Consider the following 22331-nt stretch of genomic DNA (forward strand, 5'->3'; position numbering starts at 1 on the left):
ATCCTTTGGTCTTTTCTAGTTCTTCAAAACCTTCTAGAACCACCTCCTAAGAATCTTGAGATCAAAGAAAATTGTCTTAGTTTGTTGTCTTTGTTAATCGGGACAGTGACAAATGATTGGTTATACCGGCCATAACTCTGCCAATTTGTGAGCAAATAATATATTTTTATTTTAGTGTTGCTTTTCAAATGGAGAATACAATCTTTACAAACCGTCTCATAATAGACTTCTCAAATTCATATATTATCTAATAACAGTTGTACTATAAATTACATTTAAAATAATACTATAAATAACATTCAAAATCAAAATTAAAGATAATAATTATTGACCATTCAAATTTTCAAACAAAACTAATGGTGATTGTGAATTTAATGCTTAATAGGTTTGTGTGGTTACCTCGAAACATTATGGAAAAGCTCCAAATTTTGGCCTAAATATGGGTGTTTGTGGTGTATGATTAGTGTCTGGGTTGAAAAATTAAAATTATATGACTTAAATTTATTGTAAGTGGAGTAATTTTTGTATATCTCTATACGAGTTGGAGGATTTAGAGTAGTCATAAAAAAATAATCAAACTATTGTTGTTTATTCAACAACATTATTCATTACAGGATTAGTTAAAATATTATTCACACAATAATAACGACTAGTCATCATGCATCATCAATCATGTCGAATATCATTCAAAGATTGATGAGAAAAGTAGGAAATGATCTTCTTGTTCTTCAACATTTAATTCAACATTTTCAACCTTGTCTTCTCCTTCAACATGGTTTTCTTCATCTATTGTTGACAAAAACGAAATTATGATAACTATTATTTTCAAAATGATAAGGAAGTTAGAGATGTAAACTAATCCATAGCAATAATTAATATTTAATGTCAAGTTACATTACTATAAGAAAATTGCATATTTCAATTTTAAACTTTATAATGAAGAAATGTTAAAGCACTGCATGTGAGTTCAAATATTCCACTTCATAATGCGTTATGACGAGAAATGTTAGTATGACATGTAGATGAGCCAAATCAGTTCATATAATATTTCCAAAAAGTACCTTTTTATTTAATTTTTACAAACTTTATTTTCAAAGTTCATCATCCATCCTTTTCAAATTCATGCCATAAAATGCATGGCTAACGACTAACTTTTGCTAAAAAAATTCCTAAATACTATAATAGCATTTGTTGTTAGTTTTCTACAATGAACAAAAGAAACAAACAAAGGTCTTGATTAAAAGAAACGAACAAAATAAAAGCAAAAATATTAAGGGAAAGAACGTGTGTTTTTGAAACTAGAATAAGTTCTATAGTATAAAGATTGTTCAACTTGATAAAGTAACTCATGAGAACACAAACAAATGAAGTCTTCAATCAAATAAGAAATAGAAAAAAGACATATCAAGAAGATATATTAAAGAATATAAACATGTAATAAGAAATCCTCCCGCTCTTGCATGACAAAAGAAAAATAAAAATAAAAACATAGGTTAGAACAGTTCGTTTTAATAATTTTCTTCATAATTTTATGCTTGTTTTCTAGAATAAAGAGACTATGTGCTACGACAAGTCTCACATTCACCTTTAGGATGGGAATGTGTGGCACATAAATGCTATATAAGAAAGTTTCCCCTTTATAAAATCACACCTTTGAAATAGAAAACAAGTTTATTGTGAATAGCTTTTTGAGTTCTTTTATGCGAGTTGTGGTGACTTAGTTGAGTTTTTCTATGTTTTTTTATCGACAAGAAAAAATAAATAAATGTAGCCCACTTAAGGGGTGATCCAACCCTTATACAGATCGCATGAACATACATGTCTCACTCTAGGCACAACAAACCCCACAATTTTAACGCCAACTACCTACACAACAACACCAACCAAAACAACCTATTACTCAAAGCTACCACAAAGCTAGCACCCCTCAAAGACACCAAAAACCATCCTACCTACCTAAAAACATCATAAGTTTTTCTGTGTGGCCTTTCTTTTTCTTGTCTTCTTCGAGCATCAGACAAGAGAACCTCCAAGGGTCCTAGCCATCCACATTGGTGTATACACTTTGTAAGGTAATCACCACCCTACCTTATTCCTCTTCCCATTTACTTGTTTCATGTTCAATGTCTTCCATTGTCTTTTTGCAATCCATTTATTGCAAATTTAGTTCACCCTATCCTAACCAAGCATGAACCAACCTAAGACATTCTGATCTTAGCTCGGACTAGCCAAGACTCTACCCAAACTAACCTAGAGTCAACCTAAATTGATTTGGTTTTGACCTGACTTAGTGCCATCCTGACCTAGTCTAGACTCAATCCATTTCAACCTGACTTAGGCCCAATCTAACCTATCATGATTTTGACTCGACCTAACCCAACCTTCTTGAGCTTAACTTGACCCAACTTGATTTAGGCTTGATCTGATCTAACATTGCATAACTTGGGCCTAACCTGACCTGACATTTCCTAACTATAGGGCTTTATCTAGCCTAACCTAAGCCTAAATCGACTCGGTTAGTCTTAAGATCAAGAAAACCTGACATGACCTTGGCTTAGCCCAATTGAGTTTGACCCGAGCTTGATCCAACTCAACTTGGGCCAAATGCAACTTGACCTTTCTTACATAGGACCCAACCTGACCTAAGCCTAACTAGACTTAGTTATCTTGGACGTAAGACAACATGGCTTGACCTTGGTCTAGCCCAAATCAATTTCACTCAGGCCTGATTAGAGGTGGGCTATAAAATGGTTGGACTCGTCTAAACCTAACCCGACATTGCCAAAGTCTAACTGAGGCTTGACTTGACTCAACATGAAGTGGGTTGGTCCAACTCGACCTAAACAAACGAAACTATGCCGACTTGAACTCAATATGATTCCGCTTGACTTGGACCCAACCTAATCAACTTAACATGATTTAGAATCAATCAAACCTGACCTAGGCTCGACATGACCTCACTCATACTAATCTAGGACCAACTCAAGCTAACTTGGGTCGACCAAACTTGGATCGAACCAGATTTAATCTAGTGTAGTTCAACATAATTTGAGGTCATCTCATCCCAACCTGACTTTGCTTAAACTAGACTCCTCCTGACCCGCCTCCACACAACTTTTCTTGATTGTAAAAAAAATTAAATATCAATATGTATTTTAATGAATGATTATTTATCCATATATATATATATATATATATATATTTACCTTCCTGATCGGGTTGAACAGCATCTTCAGGACATGTCTCCTTGTATGTGTATCTGAAGGAGTAGTAGGCATAAACTAGGAGAAGGGCAGCGTTCAATATTCCCAACATGAGATAGAACCTGTCGAAATGGCTATTGTCCATACTCTTCTTGAACCACCTGCGACGGAATATTAAAACGAGTGGAATAAGGAGGAGTTTGCCAATACCATTCACCAATTCAATATACGAATCCACAAAACTCCACATTGATTTTGCTACGTGGGCATAAAATAATTTCTTTAACCCCCCCTCAACAAGTGCCTCCGTCGTTCCCAACAATATGAACTGCGGAACTAGGGCTATGGTGGAGTGTTTCAAAGACACTCTATGAAATTCCACTTTCCGTGCTACGAAGCAGCAAACTACGGCACACACCATTCCAAAACCAATCCTTATAATCGAAGTCGTCAGTACAAATGTTTTCGACGTAGAATGTGTGGTTCTCGTACTACTCAAGCCGACCATGATCAAAAAGCAGATGAATCGCGACACTTTTTCCGCGGCAACCTTGATCAAAAAGAGTTTAGAGATATCATAGCCATTGGTAGTTGTCATGCTGCTTGCTTGTGCAACAAAAAAAGTGTTCCCAGTAGCCACGAGTAAACTGTAAGCAAAGAAGGAAAAGCACAGGTAGTTCATAGGAACAAGGCTCTTCACTTCCCTCACCTCCTTTACCGAGCAAACCTTCCCATCCCTTTCTTGCGTGTCGGGACTCACTTCAGGAACAAGTATAGCTGCTTTGTCCAACCACCTGAATAGCCGCGGAACTCGTGGCTTTAATCTCACTCCTTTACCGTGGTCATAACATAAATTGGTCCGCACATTACCCTTCCAGTAATAACCATTCTCTGAGGCTGGATAATCTGATCTTCGTCTCCCACAAGCTTCTTTGCAGATTCTATAGATCTTGCCTAGGTTGCTTTCATCAGATACTTGTTCGTCCCTATACTTCGTACTACCGAAGAGGAACAAAAGATAACACCCTCCCATCAGAACTGCTGAATTTCTGAAGATAATATGGTAATCTTGATCGAAAAAGTCAGTAAATACTATAACCACGTATCCAACAACCAATGGAGCTAACAACCACGAATTTGTAAGAATTGTACGTATGAGGTCATGCTCATTTTGTTTTTTTGTGCTTCCATCTTTTATTTCGATTTTTTCTCTTGCTTCAAATATCTCTTCCACCTTATTTTCAAGAAAATTGTATAAAAGTGTTTGACCACTTTTCCCTATTGTAAGGAACAATATGGCTGCATAGAGTGCACCAGATGACGATTCTGAATAAGCTGATATCCATAGTAGCATTAAACCCTGCCATTAGAATAAGAGTTTTTTTTGTTTGTTAACGTGTTGATTTCTGATAGAAAAAGAAATATCAAAGAATATATATTAGTAATTCGAAAATGCACTGAGATAAAGGAAAAAGAAATAAAACTTTTGGTAAGTAAATAACAATTTAAAAACTACTTATAGAAACAAATAATTTTTTTAAAATGGTCTCCAATGGCTTGACAAAATATTCGTAGTAACCTTCATCCGTCGTCGTAGAAGTTTTCTATGCAGATCTTCATCCCCTGTTAGTATCTGATGGTACCGGACTTCAAATACAATTTTAAAAAATAAGATGATCTATGTAACTCATCCAACAACTGCTCAACAATGGGAACCATATACTTATCTGGTATAATCACCTTATTTAATTTCATGTAGTCCACACACAAATGACAAGAAACATCTTTCTTCTTAACCAAAATGATCAAACTGAAGAAAACACTAGAATTGTGCTTGACGATACCATGTTGCAGCATCTCATCCACATGTCTCTCAATCCCATCCTTATGGTGGTACAAGTAGCGTTAAGGTCGAACATTCACTGATCTAGCTTGCTTATGCTACTCAAACGAATGAACAATGTCTTAGGGTGGTGGTAAATCATCTGGCTATCTAAATACTTTATTGAATTTTAGCTTATTGCCTCTCAGGTAGTAGTTGTTCTTCCCTAGGTTCAGAATCCATCATATTGCCCTGCATCAAATTGTAGAACGATGTGGATTGGAACCTTACAAGCTTAATTAGCTTCCACGAACCCAAATAAAACCATACATCTATAATCCAAACTATCTTCGTCCTCTTCCTCCTTAACTTGAATTACAATAATTTCACCTTCTTTGTTCACCGTTTCATTGTCTTCTAATACCAATGAACGTAGTTGCTTTTTCGCACACTGATGTAAGCGATGATAGCATTCTCCACAACTAAAGCATAGGATCTTTACTTTGTGATTCATTAGCTCCAATATGGGAGATATTTAGTGCCACAACTCCATAGCGATCAATCAAAGCACTTTTTAGCTTCTCCCTACTCTAATTATGCTTTGTTTCGTGAAGGAAATTGAACAAGTGGATGGTTGCTCCTTCCAATAAATCTTGTACTTCGAAATACTTTCCTTTAATGTGATCCATTTGACTAGATCATCACCATTAAAAGGTGGCATAAACATCTTAGGAAGAAGGCATAAAATATATATATATATATATATATATATATGTATGTGTGTGTATATAATACCTCGATGGTAACTGCAGCGCAAATAGTGATCATAGTGACGGGACTCGTATATACTTCTGAGATTAGAGAAGCAAAAATGAACAGGAGTGACGATAGACCATCTTGTAGATTTGTTAAAATAGCACTTATTGGTAGATCCTCCACCACCTTTGAATCTGCGTAATCCATTATAGTAGAGAACACCGAGAATTCCACAATGAGGTAGCTTGCAGTCAAAGCTGACAAAAGTTCAGGGTGAAAGTTAAGTTAAAATTTAGTTCCATAAATAACACAATTAGTTGCATACTTTAATCATTACCTTTTTTTTATTTATTTTTTATCAGCAACTTTAATCATTACGTGTGAACTTATAATTTTTCAAATAATAATACAATCTCTTTAAATAATCTTATAATACACTTCTCAAATTTATCTTTTTTTTCTCCTAAAATCTATACTATAAATTATATTTAAAATTATAGTATAAATGACATTCAAAATTAGAATTAAAAGTAATAATTATTGGTTATTCAAATTTTAAAATAAAATTAATGATGACTTTGAGCTTAATGCTAACATACCGCTCATGAAAAGTAAGGTCTTAGAGTTGACAAATAGATGACGAAGTTGATGCAAAAAATTCTTCATTAGAGCAAATGAGAATTTTAGTTCTGAATCGTTTTCTTGCAGCGCCATGGAGATGAAAGCTTGATGGGAGTAGAAGAAACAATAGAGGAAACTGTCATGTTTTTCTCTTGAGAATAATGTGGATCATAATTGTCACATTTGAGTAATAAATTTGAGAAACACGTTTCATCAACTCACACACATAAGTAATCAATTCTACACACATTTATTCAAAAGAGAGAGTGTTGAGATATCGAGATATCATAACTTAATACGGTTGATTCATATTCATATATAAGAATTTAAAGTTTAGGGTTTACCCTGCAAATTCAAATAAGAAATAGTTAGTAAAAAAACAAATGATCTACTGAATATTGACTTATAATTAACATTGACCAAGAAAAAAAAGTAGACCTTTGTACTTGTAATTATTGTTTAAACTTCTATTATAATATAGTTGTTCTGATCAGCGTTGTTCTGATCAGCGTTGTTCTGATCAGCTTCTGCTACAAAATTGTAATAAATATTTCTCTTATCAAAATATTCTATTTATATGTTTGTATTTGGACAAAATAATACATCTATGTCCTGTTTTCTTTTTTTTTTCTAATACTTAATAGTACAAGTATGACCAATACAAAATTAGAATCTCTTATCTTTCATATATTTCCTTCCATCAGTTTTACATTCAAGTTATCTGTTGTGGTGATTGAAATGTGTTGACATTGAAATCCAATATTGCTCAACACTTAATTTATTTATGGCCGCTAAAGTAAGAAAATTATCTAATTCACTGGTTGCTTGACATGTTTTTTTTTTATTTTTCAGTAAGCTTGTCTTTTTAGTCATCTATTGATATTTATTACGTTTTTTTCTTCAAAAACTTTATGCAATAGTTATTAGATTAAATTTGTTAATCAGTTGATTATTTTAAATTTTTTTATTAAATAATATAATGAGCTTTAAATTACAAATTGAATATATACACATGACTTATGACTATATTAATAATTACATTTCAACTATATTTATGTATTTTCTTTTTACTTTTTTTTATAATAGTTTAAGTTTTAGGTGCTGTCGTTAACACTTTAAATTTGACAACTACATTAAATAAATATAATTTATAATTATGTTTTTAATTACTATTGTTATATCTAATTTTTTTTATTTATGGTTACATCTTTTTTTTTTAATTTATTGTAAAATGTAGTTGCAGAAATGTTGGTAAAATTTTCATTGTTAAAGTAGTCATAAAAGAAAAAAAAGGAAAGAAGGGAAACACAATCCAACCGTGAACTAAGATTTGAGTTGACTTAAATAACCTTTTTGTTGATTAAATCTTTCATTGTTACCGTAGTCGGCAAAGAAAGAAGGGAAAAACATAGGGAATATGTTACAAAATATGAGACCATTTTCCCCCATCATCTAAAGATTTGTGTATATTATGATTTTTTTTTATCAGCAAAGAATGAATAAAATTAAAATGGGTCACTTCAGGGGTGTCCCAACCCGTATATCTTATTAGCTAAGATAAATCTTAAGTACCTGACTAGCATGCAAAGAGCATCCAAGACCTACTGATCAAAGCATGAGCATAACCTAAAAAGCTATTAAGATCAAAAATGCCTTTTCCACCACACTATACCCACATCCAGCAAAAACCAACATATCAGGCCCACAGATGTAAAACCAATGAGATTGATATTCTGGTCTCTCAATCTCATAAAGCCAAATGCAAAACAAAATGATATTATGACTGCATCATACCAGTCCAAAAATTAAGATCAAGATCCATATTCCGCAAGCATCTCTCCTATTCTACACATTAAACCAAACCTATGTCCAAAACTCCCATCAACTAAAATCTTATAGAAGCATGTTAAGCTCATCGTTTGTATTTCGGAGATGTAGTAGGTCCTTCCCCTAGAACCATAAATTGTTTTCCATGTGAGTTATATCACACGCCTACAAACCCCCGAAACCTGCACCTGCATAAGGTTCATGAGACCAGCTCCCACAAGCATCCTAACTCCATCTTCAGTTGCTAAAAGGTTGTGACCTGCAACACTCTTCCTTCTTCTCAGTGACATCCCTTTATCTTTAGTATCCTTCGAGGTCTGGCGCACACCCTCCTCTTTACTGTGAGCACTACGTTTTACTCACAATTCTTTATAAGCTAGGATTGTGGAATAGATTGTGGACAATGTGTATTGCTGGTCTCTTTTGCCTACAAGCAATAACTGCCAACCACCCAGCCCACCTTCCAGGCCATACTCTAACTACAAACAGCATAGCATATATCAGGAAAATGCCCCAAACATCTTAGGCATCCTGGCAGGGCTTAACTAGGCCAACCGACCTTGCTGGATTTCCATCTGCACACATTAGTGAGTACCTACAGCGTATCATGGCCTCTTCTTACCACATTTCCCTTCAACACCATATACCTTCTTCCAGTTCCAACAACGCATCAGATCAGATATGCATGACCATGATTCTGGATTGGGGAAGCACCTTGGCCTTTTCACCTCTTTCCAACTTGACTAAGCTCCCCCTTTGACATCCCGCTGACTCCCCCATCCTTGTCACAGCCATTAGGTCTTCCTAAGAATTGCATCAACTTTGTTTTTGCCACTGCTTACAGAGTACATTTCACCTCTGTTTCCATCTTTCTCCTGCATATAGCTCATGCAGACTACCTTCACCTCCCATCAGTTACGTGACACTACCGATGCAGGGCAAAAGGTTCAAAATCCAGTCTGTAAAGGAATAGTTAAAATTGTGTGCCTTATGTTTCATCTATAACCATGTCTTAAGCTGAGCGTTTTGGAATACTTCTTCTGCATCTACGACTCCTTGGTTAAACACAACTGAGTTTCTATGCTCCCATATACACGGAACAACAGCTGCCCACACTCCTTTCCAAACCAGATTTTGTTTACTGGTGTGCTGGATCAAATAAAAACTCTCAAAATTGATCATAAGGTTATTATGTTGGACAGACAAAATGCCTACCCATCTAAAGCACAAAGCCCAGACGCGCAACGCATGTTCACACTCCAAGAAGAGGTGCTGACATGATTCCTCCTTAGTCTAACAGAGGCTGCACACTGTCAAGTTCATCATCACCCCCTCCTACTCAGACACTCCCTTGTTGGTATTCTCCCCAGAAGTACTCTCCATGTTGTGACCATTACATTAGGGAACGCCTTAATCTTCCACAAATACCCGAAGCCCAATATTTGTGGGCCCCTTCCGGACTCTTCTAGGCATTCGTAAGCGGATCTTACCGTAAAACTCCCAGAGTCATCACATTTCCACACCTGCATATCATTTTCATCCTTTATTACAGTGACCCTTGATATATGCATTCGCAGGTCAAATTCTAAGGGAACCTCCCACGCAAACCTCTCACGTCTCCACCTTAACTTCCACTGCCACACTGATTCCTCCCACACACCAACCTCACCCACCTTTTGGCCCTTGTTCAGCGACAAAGAGAACAATCTAGGATACATAGTTTTGAGATTAGCATTTCCAACCCACACATCCTCCCAAAATGTCACTTTATCTCCACACCCTACATTCCATCCAACTTCTTTTTGAAACCACCCTTCTCCTTCTCCCTCCCTGCAGACCTTCATTAAATCTCTCCACCACCACGATTGAAGTTTCAGTGGTGTGTGATCTGCATCCTGATCTTTGCCATACTTTGACTCCAGACACTCTTTCCATTTCCCTTTCTCATCACATATACAACGCCACTTCCACTTAGCCAAGAGCGCCACATTAAACTTTCGAATATCTCGGATGCCGAGACCTCCTTCCTCTCTCGGTTTGCATATGTTTTTCCAACTAACCCATGAAATCGGTTTGTTGTCCTTTCCCCATCCCCACAGAAACCTCCTTTGGATACTGATAATGCTTTTACATACGGACTCCGGTGCTTTGTACAAGGACTGATAGTAGAGTGGTACAGCGGTGATGACAGACTTGATTAGGCATATTCTACCTGCCATAGATAAGAATCTACCTTTCCAGACGCTCAGTCTTGATTTCAATTTATTCAGAACAGGCTCCCAAAACTTTTTCTTCCTTGGATTACCCCTTACCTCGAGGCCCAGGTAATTAAACGGTGTTCCCATCTTAGAACAGTTCAAAGTCCTGGTGTAACAATCAATATCTCTGCTAAGGACGTTAAGACCTGCTAACTTTGACTTATGAAAGTTAATTTTTAGACCTGAAGCTAACTCAAAGCCTCTTAGGATCGCCTTCAAAGTCACCACATTGGTGAAGGAGTTCTCACACAGGAACAGAGTGTCATCTGCAAACTGGAGGAGGCTCAGTTCAATCTTCTTTCTTCCTACCTTAAGACCAGTTAACAGATTGGCCTTCACAGCCTCCCTTACTAGTCCAGTTAGGCCTTCCGCTACCACAAGAAAGAGGAATGGTGCTAGAGGATCACCTTGCCTCAAACCTCTCGATGGTTTAAACTCTTCCGTTGGACTTCCATTGACCAACACTGATACTGTTGCACTTTCCAGGCATCCTCGAACCCACTTAATCCACCTACAGTGGAATCCCATCCTATGTAGCATATCATAAAGGAATTCCCATCTGACTGAGTCATAGGCTTTTTCAAAGTCCACTTTTAAGCACAAACCACTTCTCCATCCTCTCCTTAAGTCCTCTACCACCTCATTAGCCAAGAGAACACTGTCAAGGATTCCTCTACCCCTCAGGAAGGCCGATTAACTCTCGTCAATTACAGAAGGGAGGACTTTCTTGATCCTGTCCGCCATCACCTTGACTATGATCTTATACATGGCACCCACTAAAGAGATTGGTCTATATTGCTCAAGCTTGGAGGGGTCCCTTACTTTGGGTATCATAGCAATAAAAGAGGCATTGCAACCCTTCGGTATACACCCAGTTTCGTAAAAAAGTGACACTACTATCACAACTTCATCCTTTATGACTTCCCAGGTTTTCTTAAAGAAGTTAAAGTTGTATCCATCAGGGCCTGGACTCTTTGTGCCTTCACACTGCCACACAACATCTCTTATTTCTTCCTCCGTGAAGCTAGCTATCAAACTCAGGTTCTCTTCTGCCGATAGGGATTTGAACTCCACCGCATCAAGTGTTTCTCCAAAATCTCTTGTTGCCTTGAATCTATTCTCAAAGAGCTTCTTTGCTTCTAATCGCACAGTACTAGGTTCCTCGCACCATTGGCCTCCAACCTCAACACCCTTTACTTCATTTCTAATTCCTCTCCATCTCAGAGTCGAGTGATAGAACCTGGTACATGAGTCACCATTCTTGAACTAGCTTGCTCTAGCTTTTTGGCATATCAGAGAGTCTAGCTTTTTATCAAGTTCCTTCATGCAGATTACCAGCTCACGCCTTTTCACCCTATCACCTTCCGTAAGGGTTGTATTGCAATATTGACAATCAAGATCCTCAATTTCTTGTAAAATCCTCCTCTTTCTTGTGTTAATGTTGCCAAACACATTCCTATTCCATACTTTTAGATCACCCTTCAGACACTTCAACTTCTCTTTAAACCTTACAAAAGCATTCCCCTGAACAGAGTAGGAGTTCCAATTATTCTTCACCAGCTCACTGAAGCCCCTCTTTGTAAGCCAGGCATCGATGGTACGGAATGGCTTCGGGCCCCAATCTTTATCCAACGACTTGACCACTATAGTACAGTGATCAGAAACTTCCCTGGGTTGCACATACTGTTTGCACATGGGTCATTTGTCCATCCACTCCATAAAGACAAGCACCCAGTCAAGTCTGCTCTTTGCCGACCCATTAGATTTAAACCATGTAAATTTTTTACCGACAATAGGAAGATCAATCAGTAGGTTAGAATCAATGAACGTATTAAAGCCTCTAATCTCACTTGAGTGATCATCTCTGTCATGAATTCCTCTCCTTTCACTTCGACTTCTTGTGGCATTAAAATCCCCACACAAGCACCATACCGTAACCTGTGATGTAGCTTTGATATTAGACAATTCCGTCCAGAGCATCTTCTTATCATTCAAATTGCAATTGACATAAACGTTTACCACTGCACATGTGATATTGGATTTGAGGTAGATACCAATAACTACTATGAAACCCTTCCCCATCAAGTGACTCATATAACTAAAATCTTCTTTACTCCACATCGTCAACAAGCTTCCACTACCATTATCACCTTCATTATGTAACCATCCAATTTTATTGTCCCCCCATAAGGAATAACACTTAGCATCCGATAACTCCTTAGTTTTCGTTTCTTGTATACATACAACTTCTGCTCCCTCACACGCTATTATTTTCCTCATGTACCTCGCTTTGGTACTCCCCCCCATACCCCTAATATTCAGGTTGACAATTATCATGGAATACCTTCGTCAGTACCCTCCTTATAACAATTTCGGACCTCCATGTCTCTTGCTTCCATACTTCCATATTCTTTGAGAACCTCCTCTTCTTCCTCTCGACAGGCCAACCCACACCTTTTTCCAGTCTCCCATAGATTAGGTGATTCCTCCATGGCACACGGGGATTGCATGCGAAAATTGCAATTTTGAATATCCTTATCGGAGATAGAAGCTAAGGATATTTCGATTCTATGGCTGGACGATGAAACCGTCTGGATACGTCTACCCATTAGCCTTGACGACCGTCTCGGTTGGGAGAAAGGGTCTCCCAAATCTGCGTGCCCTTTCTTCTTCCTTCTTCGTGGTGGAGAACAAGTCTTACTTCTCACCTTTGCCCCGTCATCTCTTACAGGACTAGGTAAGGGTAGCGTACCTGGAAACTTGACTCCTACCTCTCCACCATCTTCACCATCTCCATTCTCGCGCTGCACCCCGTTGATCTCCCTCGACCATGATCACAATCCACTCATTGGCTCACGGTCCCCTACAATTCTGCCTTCTGAGATTGCCAAATGTACAGCTTTACTATCACCCTCTTTCGTGCCTCCAATAGAGCTTCCACACATCACATATGTGTTACGAGAGAGGTCTATCCGCCGGGAATCCTCTTCCATTGCCCTGAGCACAGACCCACTAACTTCCACTGCTTGTTGGGCTGAGAAAGGTCCCTCTGCTAAACGGGCCTCCACTTTCTCAAGGCCCAACACCCCAACATTTTCGAATAGTTTATTTTTACACTCAACATCCATAACCACTTCTGCCAACTCAGCTTGTTCAGAATTACCTAGCAAAGCTGCTCCGCCCCCAAAATCAGAATCAGGGGGCAGGTCAACTCCTTCCAATCCCTTATACCCCTTTTTTTCCGCTTTCGTTATAGCTTTTTCTTCTTTCCACTGTCCTCTTGTATTTTTCGACAGAGAGACCATAAATATCATTTTTGTCTTATGTGGGCACTGTTCATCTTCTTCCTCCTCCCCCTTCGAACGGCTACCCTTCGCATCCCATAGTTTGTTCTCCTCCTCGCCATTAACCACGAAGAAATTTGTTTCTTCTATGTAGGTTTCTGAAGACGAAACGCTGTCAGAAGAATCGAAGGAAGGATGGTTATCCTTTTCTCCTATCTCCATACAGCTTCGGAGGTTCCTCCTCTATAAGAATGTTTCTTCATGTATATTATGATATATTTAAAAATGATCTAAAGTAACCTTTTAGTTTGGTAATAAAATGATAACCCCAAAACTAAGTTTATTAACACACTACAATAAAAAATAAAAATTTTAATGAAATTATATTTAGTATTTTCGGTAATTTTAATTTTGGTTAAATGTGTTATTTGTGATTTATTGTCGTTAATAAATTATCGACCATTTTAACTAATTCCTATAATCACAGTTACTTCCCAACAGTTTATCAAATTCTTGATATTTTTAAAAGTCTTCAAATTCTTGATATTTTTAACGATTTCTAAATTCCTAATATTCAAATATTTAGTATTTCTGACGATTTCCAAACCTTCATTACTTCCAACAATTTTCAAATATCATTACTTCTTCCATTGTTTTTGACACTTATCAAGATTATTAAATAATGATAGAACTATATATAGAGGATATATATACGGTATGAAATATTGCAGAAGAATGTTTGTTGTGTTTTTTTACGTTGTGTGGGAAATGAAAATAGTTATAAAAAAAATTATCATTTTAAAATAAGTTAATAATGAAATGCATTATTGAAATACCTTTTAAAGGCACATGAAGAGGCCGATTGGCTCCCCGTCAAAGGCTGTTTGTCCACTGTCACAATACAACACCCATGGCCACCAAAAAAAAGCACCCATGGCCACCAAAAAAAGCATGTAAGAAATGATACCCAAAAGTTTAAACTTTTTCTTACTCCTTACTAATAATACTAATTTTAGTTTCATTATGTACAAAATTGTATCTCATTGATTTAGACCCTTATACATTGTATTTTTTTTTAATATATATATAAAGAAGACGCACAGTATAAAGAAAACAAAAAAAGCATGAAAGGCGAAAAAATGAAAGGTGAGAAGGGAAGAGACAGAGAGAAGAAAAGAAAAAGAAAAAAGAAGAGTAAAAAAGACAGCATAAGAAAAGATGGAGTTGGCTGAGAGAATGAACAAAAATATTTGAGACCCAAAGGCTGTCGTTCTGCCATTGCCGCCGACCACGCTCTCTCCACTGCAGGACTCCAACTCTCTTTCTTAAGTTGCAGTAAAAATTATTATTATTAAATAACATAAGGCTCTGCTCATAATTGCAGCAAGAGAAAAGGGATACATGAAACATGCATCATGCATGTCTTGGTATTTTTCTTTATATCAAACATACATCCATATAGTCTATTTAAAGAATTAACACTATCTTTAACTTAAAACATCAAGTTAAGCTATTAAGTTTGCGATTTTTACTGTTTTCATGAATTATAAAGAATTTGATGTTTTGTTTATTTACCTGAAAGAGCAAGGAATGAAATCGCAGAAGGTCGTAGCTTCAGTGTGCGTAGAGTGAGTCCGTCATTCCTGGCATAGGCTTTGGCTAACGGCGATGGCGTCGCTGCGAAATGAATGAGATTGTGAAGCTTTGGAAAGGAGTAGTTGCTGTGGTGGTGAAAAGGTAGGAGAGAGCGGAAAACGAGACTCGGAAATGAAATGAGATTGCGAAGCTTTGGAGAGAAGTGGAAGAGAAGGAGGAAATGAAATCCACTCACGAAAACGACACATGGAAATCAAATCCACTCACCTTTGCTACACACTTTGCCTGGCTCCCGATGACCAACACACTTTTCACAAACTCCAGCTGGCATGACGTGACACAAGCGGATGATGTGGCAATTGAAGTGAAATCGTCTGGGCTCACAATTAATTTATTTGGTTGTTAGGAAGGGTGATGTTTTGGATTTTATTTGGCATTCCGCTTATCCTCTTCCTTCTTTTTCTTCCCTTTTCTAGTCTAAGGTGTTCTTAGGGTTGGGAAGCGTTAAAGAAATGATGGAACCAAGATTATGAAGGTATTGATAATTATTATTAGAAATATATTTTATTATCACTCTCTACCACTAACACAGACTTGACACTGCTTGTGTGGTATTAATAGACGTTGCAGACGTAATATTTGGTGAAGATGTGGTACTGGCTTTATATTATAATATATGACCCGTAACACTATCTAGAGTGGCGCCTTCATCTTCTATCTCATCTTTCTCAACTAAATTTTCATTTTCTTCCACTCTCTTCTTGGCATAGAAATCCTTTGCGTAATGTCCATATTTTCTGCAATTGTAACATTCAACATTTGCATGATTTAAACAATCATCTCTTCCATGATCGCGACCTCGTTCACACTAGCTTTGTTGGTTCATTTCTCCCCTCTCTTCATTGTTGTTTTCATGACCACGACCTCCGTTGCGACCAAAACCGCAAACTCCCCGTCCATGTTTTCTTCCTCGGTTATGTTGCATGTAAATCACCTTGTCCTCCTTGATGGACATCTTTGTTTGTAAGGCTTCCTCCAAGACGTCTTCTTTCTTTTTTTTCTTTCGTTGTTTATGTGCTTCAAGAAAAATCGTGAGATCATCAACATCCATTTCTTCCAAATTTCTTGACTCCTCAATTGCACATACAACATTTTCAAAGTGATCGATTAATGATCGAAAAATTTTCTCCACAACCCTTGCATCTGTTAGAGTTTTTCCATTGTATTTGAGTTGATTGGCTACTATTTGCACACAGGTAATGCAAGTAGATACATATTCTGAATCCTTCATCTTCATGGCCTCCAACTCACCTTGTAGAGTTTGAAGACGTATTTGTTTAACTCAGACGACACTCTTAAACACCTTTTCCAAAATGTATCACGCTTTCTTTGAAGTTGATGCATCAGTAATCTTCTCAAAAATTGTCTCATCAACCGCTCGTACAACATATACAAAGTTGCTTTATCTTTCTATCGTGTATCTTTTAATGTTTTGTTTTGGGTTGTCGAGTATCCTATGGTCTTTTCCGGTTCTTCAAAACCTTCTAGAACCACCACCTCCCAAGAATCTTGAGGTCAAAGAAGCGCTTTCATTTGGATGGTCCAATTTTCATAGTTTGTTGTCTTTGTTAATTTGGACAGTGACATATTATTGGTTATACTGGTCATAACTATGCTAATTTGTGAGCAAACAATATATTTTAGTTTTGCTTTTCAAATGGAGAATACAATCTCTACAAACAGTTTCACAGTAGCCTTCTTAAATTCACATATTCTCTAATAACAATTGTACTATAAATTACATTAAAAATAATACTATACATAACATTCAAAATTAGAATTAAAGATAATAATTATTGACCATTTAAATTTTCAAACAAAATTAATGGTGTTTTTGAATTTAATGCTTAACAGGTTTGTATGGTCACCTCGAAACAGTGTGGAAAAGCTCCAAATTTTGGCTTAAGTATGAGTGTTTGTGGTGTATGGTTAGTGTCTAGAGTGAAAAAGTAAAACTATATGACTTTAATGCGTTGGAAGAGGAGTAATTTTTGTATGTGTCTATATGAGTTGGAGGATTTAGAGTAGTCCAACTATATTTTGATAAAACAATAATCAAGTTATTACTGTTTATTCAACAACATTAATCATTATTAGGGTTAGTTAAACTATTATTCGCCCAATAATAACAAGTAGTCATGATGCATCATCAATGATGTAGAATATCATTCAAAGATTCATGATAAAAAAGTAGGAGATGATCTTCTTCTTCTTCAACATGGCCTAAATGATCTTCTTGTTCTTCATCATTTACTTCAACTTGGTCTTCTTCTTCAAAAAGACTTAGATGATCTTCTTGTTCTTCAACATTTGCTTCAACCTGGTTTTCTTCTTCTTCAACATGGCCTTCAGGGTTTTCTTCATCTATTATTGACAAAAACGGAACTATGATAACTATTATTTTCAAAATGATAAGAAAGTTGGAGATGTAAACTAATCAATAAAAATCTACATTTATGACTCATTATTTAGAAATCATTAATATTTAATTTCAAGCTACATTACTATAAAAAATTGCATATTTCAAGAAAGGTTAGTATGACATGTAGATGAGCCAAATCGGTTGATATCAATATTTCCAAAAAGTATCTTTTTATTTAACTGTTACAAACTTTATTTTCAAAGTTCTTCATCCATCCTTTTCAAATTCATGCCATAAAATGCATGGCTAACGACTTACTTTTGCTAAAGAATTCGTAAATACTATAATAGGATTTGTTGTTAGTTTTCTACAATTAATTAAAGGTCTTGAATAAAAGAAACGAACAAAATAAAAACAAAAAAAAGTTAAAGTAAAGAACATGTGTTTGTAAACTGGAGTAAGTTCTATTGTATAAAGATTGTTCAACTTGATAAAGTAACTCATCATAACACATGCAAATGAAGTCTTCAATCAAATAAGAAATAGGAAAAGACATATCAAGAAGATAAATTAAAGAATATAAACATGTAAAAAGAAATCATACTGCTCTTGCATGACAAAAGAAAAATAAAAAAAGGCATAGGTTAGAATAGTTCGCTTTAACAATTTTCTTCGTAGTTTTATATGCTTGTTTTCTAGAATAAGGAGACTACATGTTAAGAGAAAGTCCCACATTCACATATAGGATGAGAATCTGTGGCACATAAAGGTTATTTAAGAAAGTCTCCACTCTATGTAAAAACACTTCTTTGACATAGAAAATAAGTTTAGTTTGAAAAGCTTTATGATTTCTTTTATGCTAATTGTGTTGACTTAGTTGAGTTTTTCTATGTGTTTGATCCAAGCTAACTTGCAGTCAACCAAACTTGGGCTGAACCAGACTTGGTCCATTATAGTTCAACTTAGTTTGATATGAGTTGATGTCATCTCATCCCAACTTGACCTAAACCTACCTCGTCTCCAGACGATTGAGTTCGACCCAACTCATCTGGACTCAAACCCTACTCTCGACCCAACTCATCTTGACTCAAACCCTACTCACCTACGCTTAACCGAAACTTATCTCAACTCAATTAGACTTAGATGTTTGACCATAAATATATTTACCTTGCAGATCTGGTTGAGCAGCATCTTCTGGAGATGTCTCCTTGTATGTGTATCTGAAGGAGTAGTAGCCACAAACTTGGAGGAGGGCAGCGTTCAATATTCCCAACATTAGATAGAACCTGTCTAAATGGCTAGTGTCCATACTCTTCTTGAACCACCTGCCACGGAACACTAAGACGAATGGAATAAGGAGGAGTTTGCCAATACCATTCACCAATTCAATATACGAATCCACAAAACTCCACATTGATTTTGCTACGTGGGCATGAAATAATTTCTTTAACCCCCCTTCAACGAGTGCCTCCGTCGTTCCCAACAATATAAACTGCGGAACTAGGGCTTCGATTTTCAGTTCTTTGTTCTGATTTAATATCCAAGACAATCTATGAAGCTCCACTTTCCATGCTACGAAGCAGCAAATTACGGCAGACACCATTCCAAAACCAATCCTTATAATCGAAGTCGTCACTACAAATGTTTTCGACGTAGAATATGTGGTTCTGTTACTACGCAAGCCGACCATGATCAAAAAGCAGATGAATTGCGACACTCTTTCCACCCCGGCCTTGATCAAAAAGAGTTCAGAGATACCAAAACTATTGGTAGTTGTCATGCTGCTTGCTTGTGCAACAAAAAAAGTGTTCCCAGTAGCCACGAGTAAACTGTAAGCAAAGAAGGAAAAACACAGGTAGATCATAGGAACAAGGCTCTTCACTTCCCTCACCTCCTTCACCATGCAAACTTTCACATCCCTTTCTTTTTCATTCAGTATAGCTGCTTTGTCCAACCACCTGAAGAGCCGTGGAACTCGTGGCTTTAATCTCACTCCTTTACCATAGACATAACATAAATTGGTCCGCACATTACCCTTCCAGTAATAACCATTCTCTGAGGCTGGATAATCTGATCTTCGTCTCCCACAAGCTGCTTTGCAGATTCTAAAGATCTTGCCAAAATAGCTTTCATCAGACACTTGTTCGTGCCTATACTTCATACTACCAAAGAGGAACAAAAGATAACACCCTCCCATCAGAACTGCTGAATTTCTGAAGATAATATCGTAATCTTGATTGAAAAAGTCAGTAAATACTATTACCACGTATCCAACAGCCAATGGAGCTAACAACCACGTATTTGTAAGAATTATACGTATGAGGTCAAGCTCATTTTGTTTTTCTGTGCTTCCATCTTTTATTTCGATTTTTTCTCTTGCTTCAAATATCTCTTCCACCTTATTTTCAAGAAAACTGTCTAAAAGCGTTTGACCACTTTTCCCTATTGTAAGGAACAATATGGCTGCATAGAGTGCACCAGATGATTCTGAATAAGCTGATATCCATATTAGCATTAAACCCTGTCATTAGAATAAGAGTTTTTTTGTTTTGTCACGTGTTGATTACTGATAGAAAAAGGAATATCAAAGAATATATTATTAGTAATTCGAAAATTCAGTGAGATAAAGAAAAAAGAAAAAGAGTCTAAAACTCTTCCCAAAGAGAACAATACTCTTCTAACTCATTTCCACTAACTAACTCATTCTCTCTACTAGTGTGGCTCATTCTCTTTCTCCTTGGATACACTTGTTGGGTCTTTCATTTTTCCCAAGTATTTAAATGCATAAGCATCTCGTTGATGCCTAGGAGTCCTATAAATGCTTTCCCTGACATAGCAACTTCGTCCTCAAGGCTAATATCAGGAAACTGAGTATGCAACAGAGCTTCATACTCTAACCCTCTAAGTGTATGGTTGCAAGTTCTAGGAGGGATGATTATTCTAGTTCAAAATATCCTAGCTCATATTACCGTAGGGAGGGACATACGAGGGAGGGTCACTCTTCCAAACCATCAGCTAAGGTTTCAAAAGAAAAAGAAAATTGTTTTTCAAAGAAAACAAAAATGGAGTATTTTTCAAACTTTCATGGTCATGATAATGAACACTTTATTTCTGAATATCCAAAAGAAAACTTTCTTTTTAAAAAAGCATGATGATGAAAGTTTGAGTAATACTATATTTTTTCAAAAGAAAATTTTAGACTCAAAAGAAAAAGCAGAGAGAAGTAAGAAGGTTAGAGATTAGATGAAAGAGTTTCTCAGAATAGGAAGAAATTTATAGATGGAGAAAAAGTGTATGTCAAAAAAGATAAAGAATTTTGAAAAAAGTTACAAACTATTAGAAAGAAAGACAAAGCTCCATCTAAAGACGATTCAAAGGAGGTATCTCAATAGCAGGGGCCATATTATTACCTCGATGGAAGCTGCAGCGCAAATAGTGATCATAGTGACGGGACCCGTATATGCTTCTGAGATTAGAGAAGCAAAAATGAACAGGAGTGACGATAGACCATCTTGTAGATTTGTTAAAATAGCACTTATTGGTAGATCCTCCACCACCTTTGAATCTGCGTAGTAATCCATCATAGTAGAAAACACCGAGAATTCCAGAATGCTGTAGCATGCAGCCAAAGCTGAAAAAAGTTAAGGGTGAAAGAGTTAAGTTAAAATTTAGTTCCCATAAACAACACAATTAGTTGCATATACTTTAATGATTACCTCCCATGAAGAGTAGGGTCTTAGAGTTGACGAATAGATGACGGAGTTGATGCAAAAAATTCTTCATTAGAGGAAATGAGAATTTTATTTCTGAACCGTTTTCTTGCAGCGCCATGGAGATGATAGCATGCAACTAGTTACACAACAGAGCTAACAGAATAAATAAACTTTTAGAGACAGGTGTGATTTGTTCACCACTTGATATTTATCGTAGCTCCTTTCTGGTGGATTCTGAGAGAAACTGAGGTGTCATGTTTTTCTCTTGAGAATAATGTGTTGATCATAATTGTGACATGTGAGTAAAAAATTCGAGAAGCACGTTTCGTCAACTCACACCTAAAGTAATAAATTATAGACACGTTTAGTGGAAAGAAAGGTAAAGCTGGGGAAAAATTTATCATTTGGAGACCCGTCAACAAAGGTATATTGACGACATTTTTAATTGTTAAAGCAGTCATCAAAGAAACAACAAGGAAAGAAGGAAAGATTTGAGTATATAATGATATATTTAAAAATTATCTAAAGTAACCCTTTAGTTCGGTAATATAATGTTAACACCAAAAATAAGTTTATTAATAGTTGGTGGCAGTTTAATAAAAATTTCAACTTTTTTCATTATTTTAGGACAATTCTTGAATTGTTTTTATTTATTTAAAATATGATATTTATAAGTGTTTTTTTATTGACAAAAAATAAAATAAAATAAGTCTTTAAGACATGATTGAATCCTTGTATAAAAGTACAAAGAAAAATCTCTAAACTTGACTTTTGCATTATTAAGCAATAATACTCAAGTACTTAAATTTATCTTGCTTACAAGGGACCA

General features: G+C 36.3%; 2 protein-coding genes across 5 annotated transcripts; both read right to left on the minus strand.

Moving 5' to 3' along the window:
* Nucleotides 1-561: 561 nt before the first annotated feature.
* On the minus strand, nt 562-15630 carry LOC137819072 (protein NRT1/ PTR FAMILY 5.5). Of its 2 annotated transcripts, XM_068622811.2 has the most exons (6): nt 15347-15630; nt 14608-14662; nt 6381-6506; nt 5821-6038; nt 3207-4563; nt 562-786 (listed from the first exon to the last, which is right to left on the minus strand). In XM_068622811.2, exons 3-6 carry the CDS (start codon nt 6493-6495, stop codon nt 683-685), a joined length of 1794 nt encoding a protein of 597 aa, XP_068478912.2. In that variant the 5' UTR covers nt 6496-6506; nt 14608-14662; nt 15347-15630; the 3' UTR covers nt 562-682. The 2 variants fall into 2 exon arrangements, with proteins under 2 accessions (XP_068478912.2, XP_090152868.1); XM_090296742.1 differs by lacking the exon at nt 6381-6506.
* A 1631-nt stretch (nt 15631-17261) lies between these two features.
* LOC137819075 (protein NRT1/ PTR FAMILY 5.7) lies at nt 17262-21737 on the minus strand. 3 transcript variants are annotated; one of them, XM_068622815.2, is made up of 4 exons: nt 21506-21730; nt 21200-21420; nt 18957-20310; nt 17262-17791 (listed from the first exon to the last, which is right to left on the minus strand). In XM_068622815.2, exons 1-4 carry the CDS (start codon nt 21618-21620, stop codon nt 17577-17579), a joined length of 1905 nt encoding a protein of 634 aa, XP_068478916.2. In that variant the 5' UTR covers nt 21621-21730; the 3' UTR covers nt 17262-17576. The 3 variants fall into 3 exon arrangements, with proteins under 3 accessions (XP_068478916.2, XP_090152325.1, XP_090152326.1); XM_090296200.1 differs by lacking the exon at nt 17262-17791 and having other exon boundaries at nt 19819-19951; nt 20053-20310; nt 21506-21737; XM_090296199.1 differs by lacking the exons at nt 21200-21420; nt 21506-21730 and having other exon boundaries at nt 18957-19951; nt 20053-20187.
* Nucleotides 21738-22331: the final 594 nt, after the last annotated feature.

The sequence above is a fragment of the Phaseolus vulgaris genome, chromosome 10 (genome assembly GCF_051622355.1).
Source record: "Phaseolus vulgaris cultivar YP4 chromosome 10, ASM5162235v1, whole genome shotgun sequence".
Taxonomy (NCBI): domain Eukaryota; kingdom Viridiplantae; phylum Streptophyta; class Magnoliopsida; order Fabales; family Fabaceae; genus Phaseolus; species Phaseolus vulgaris.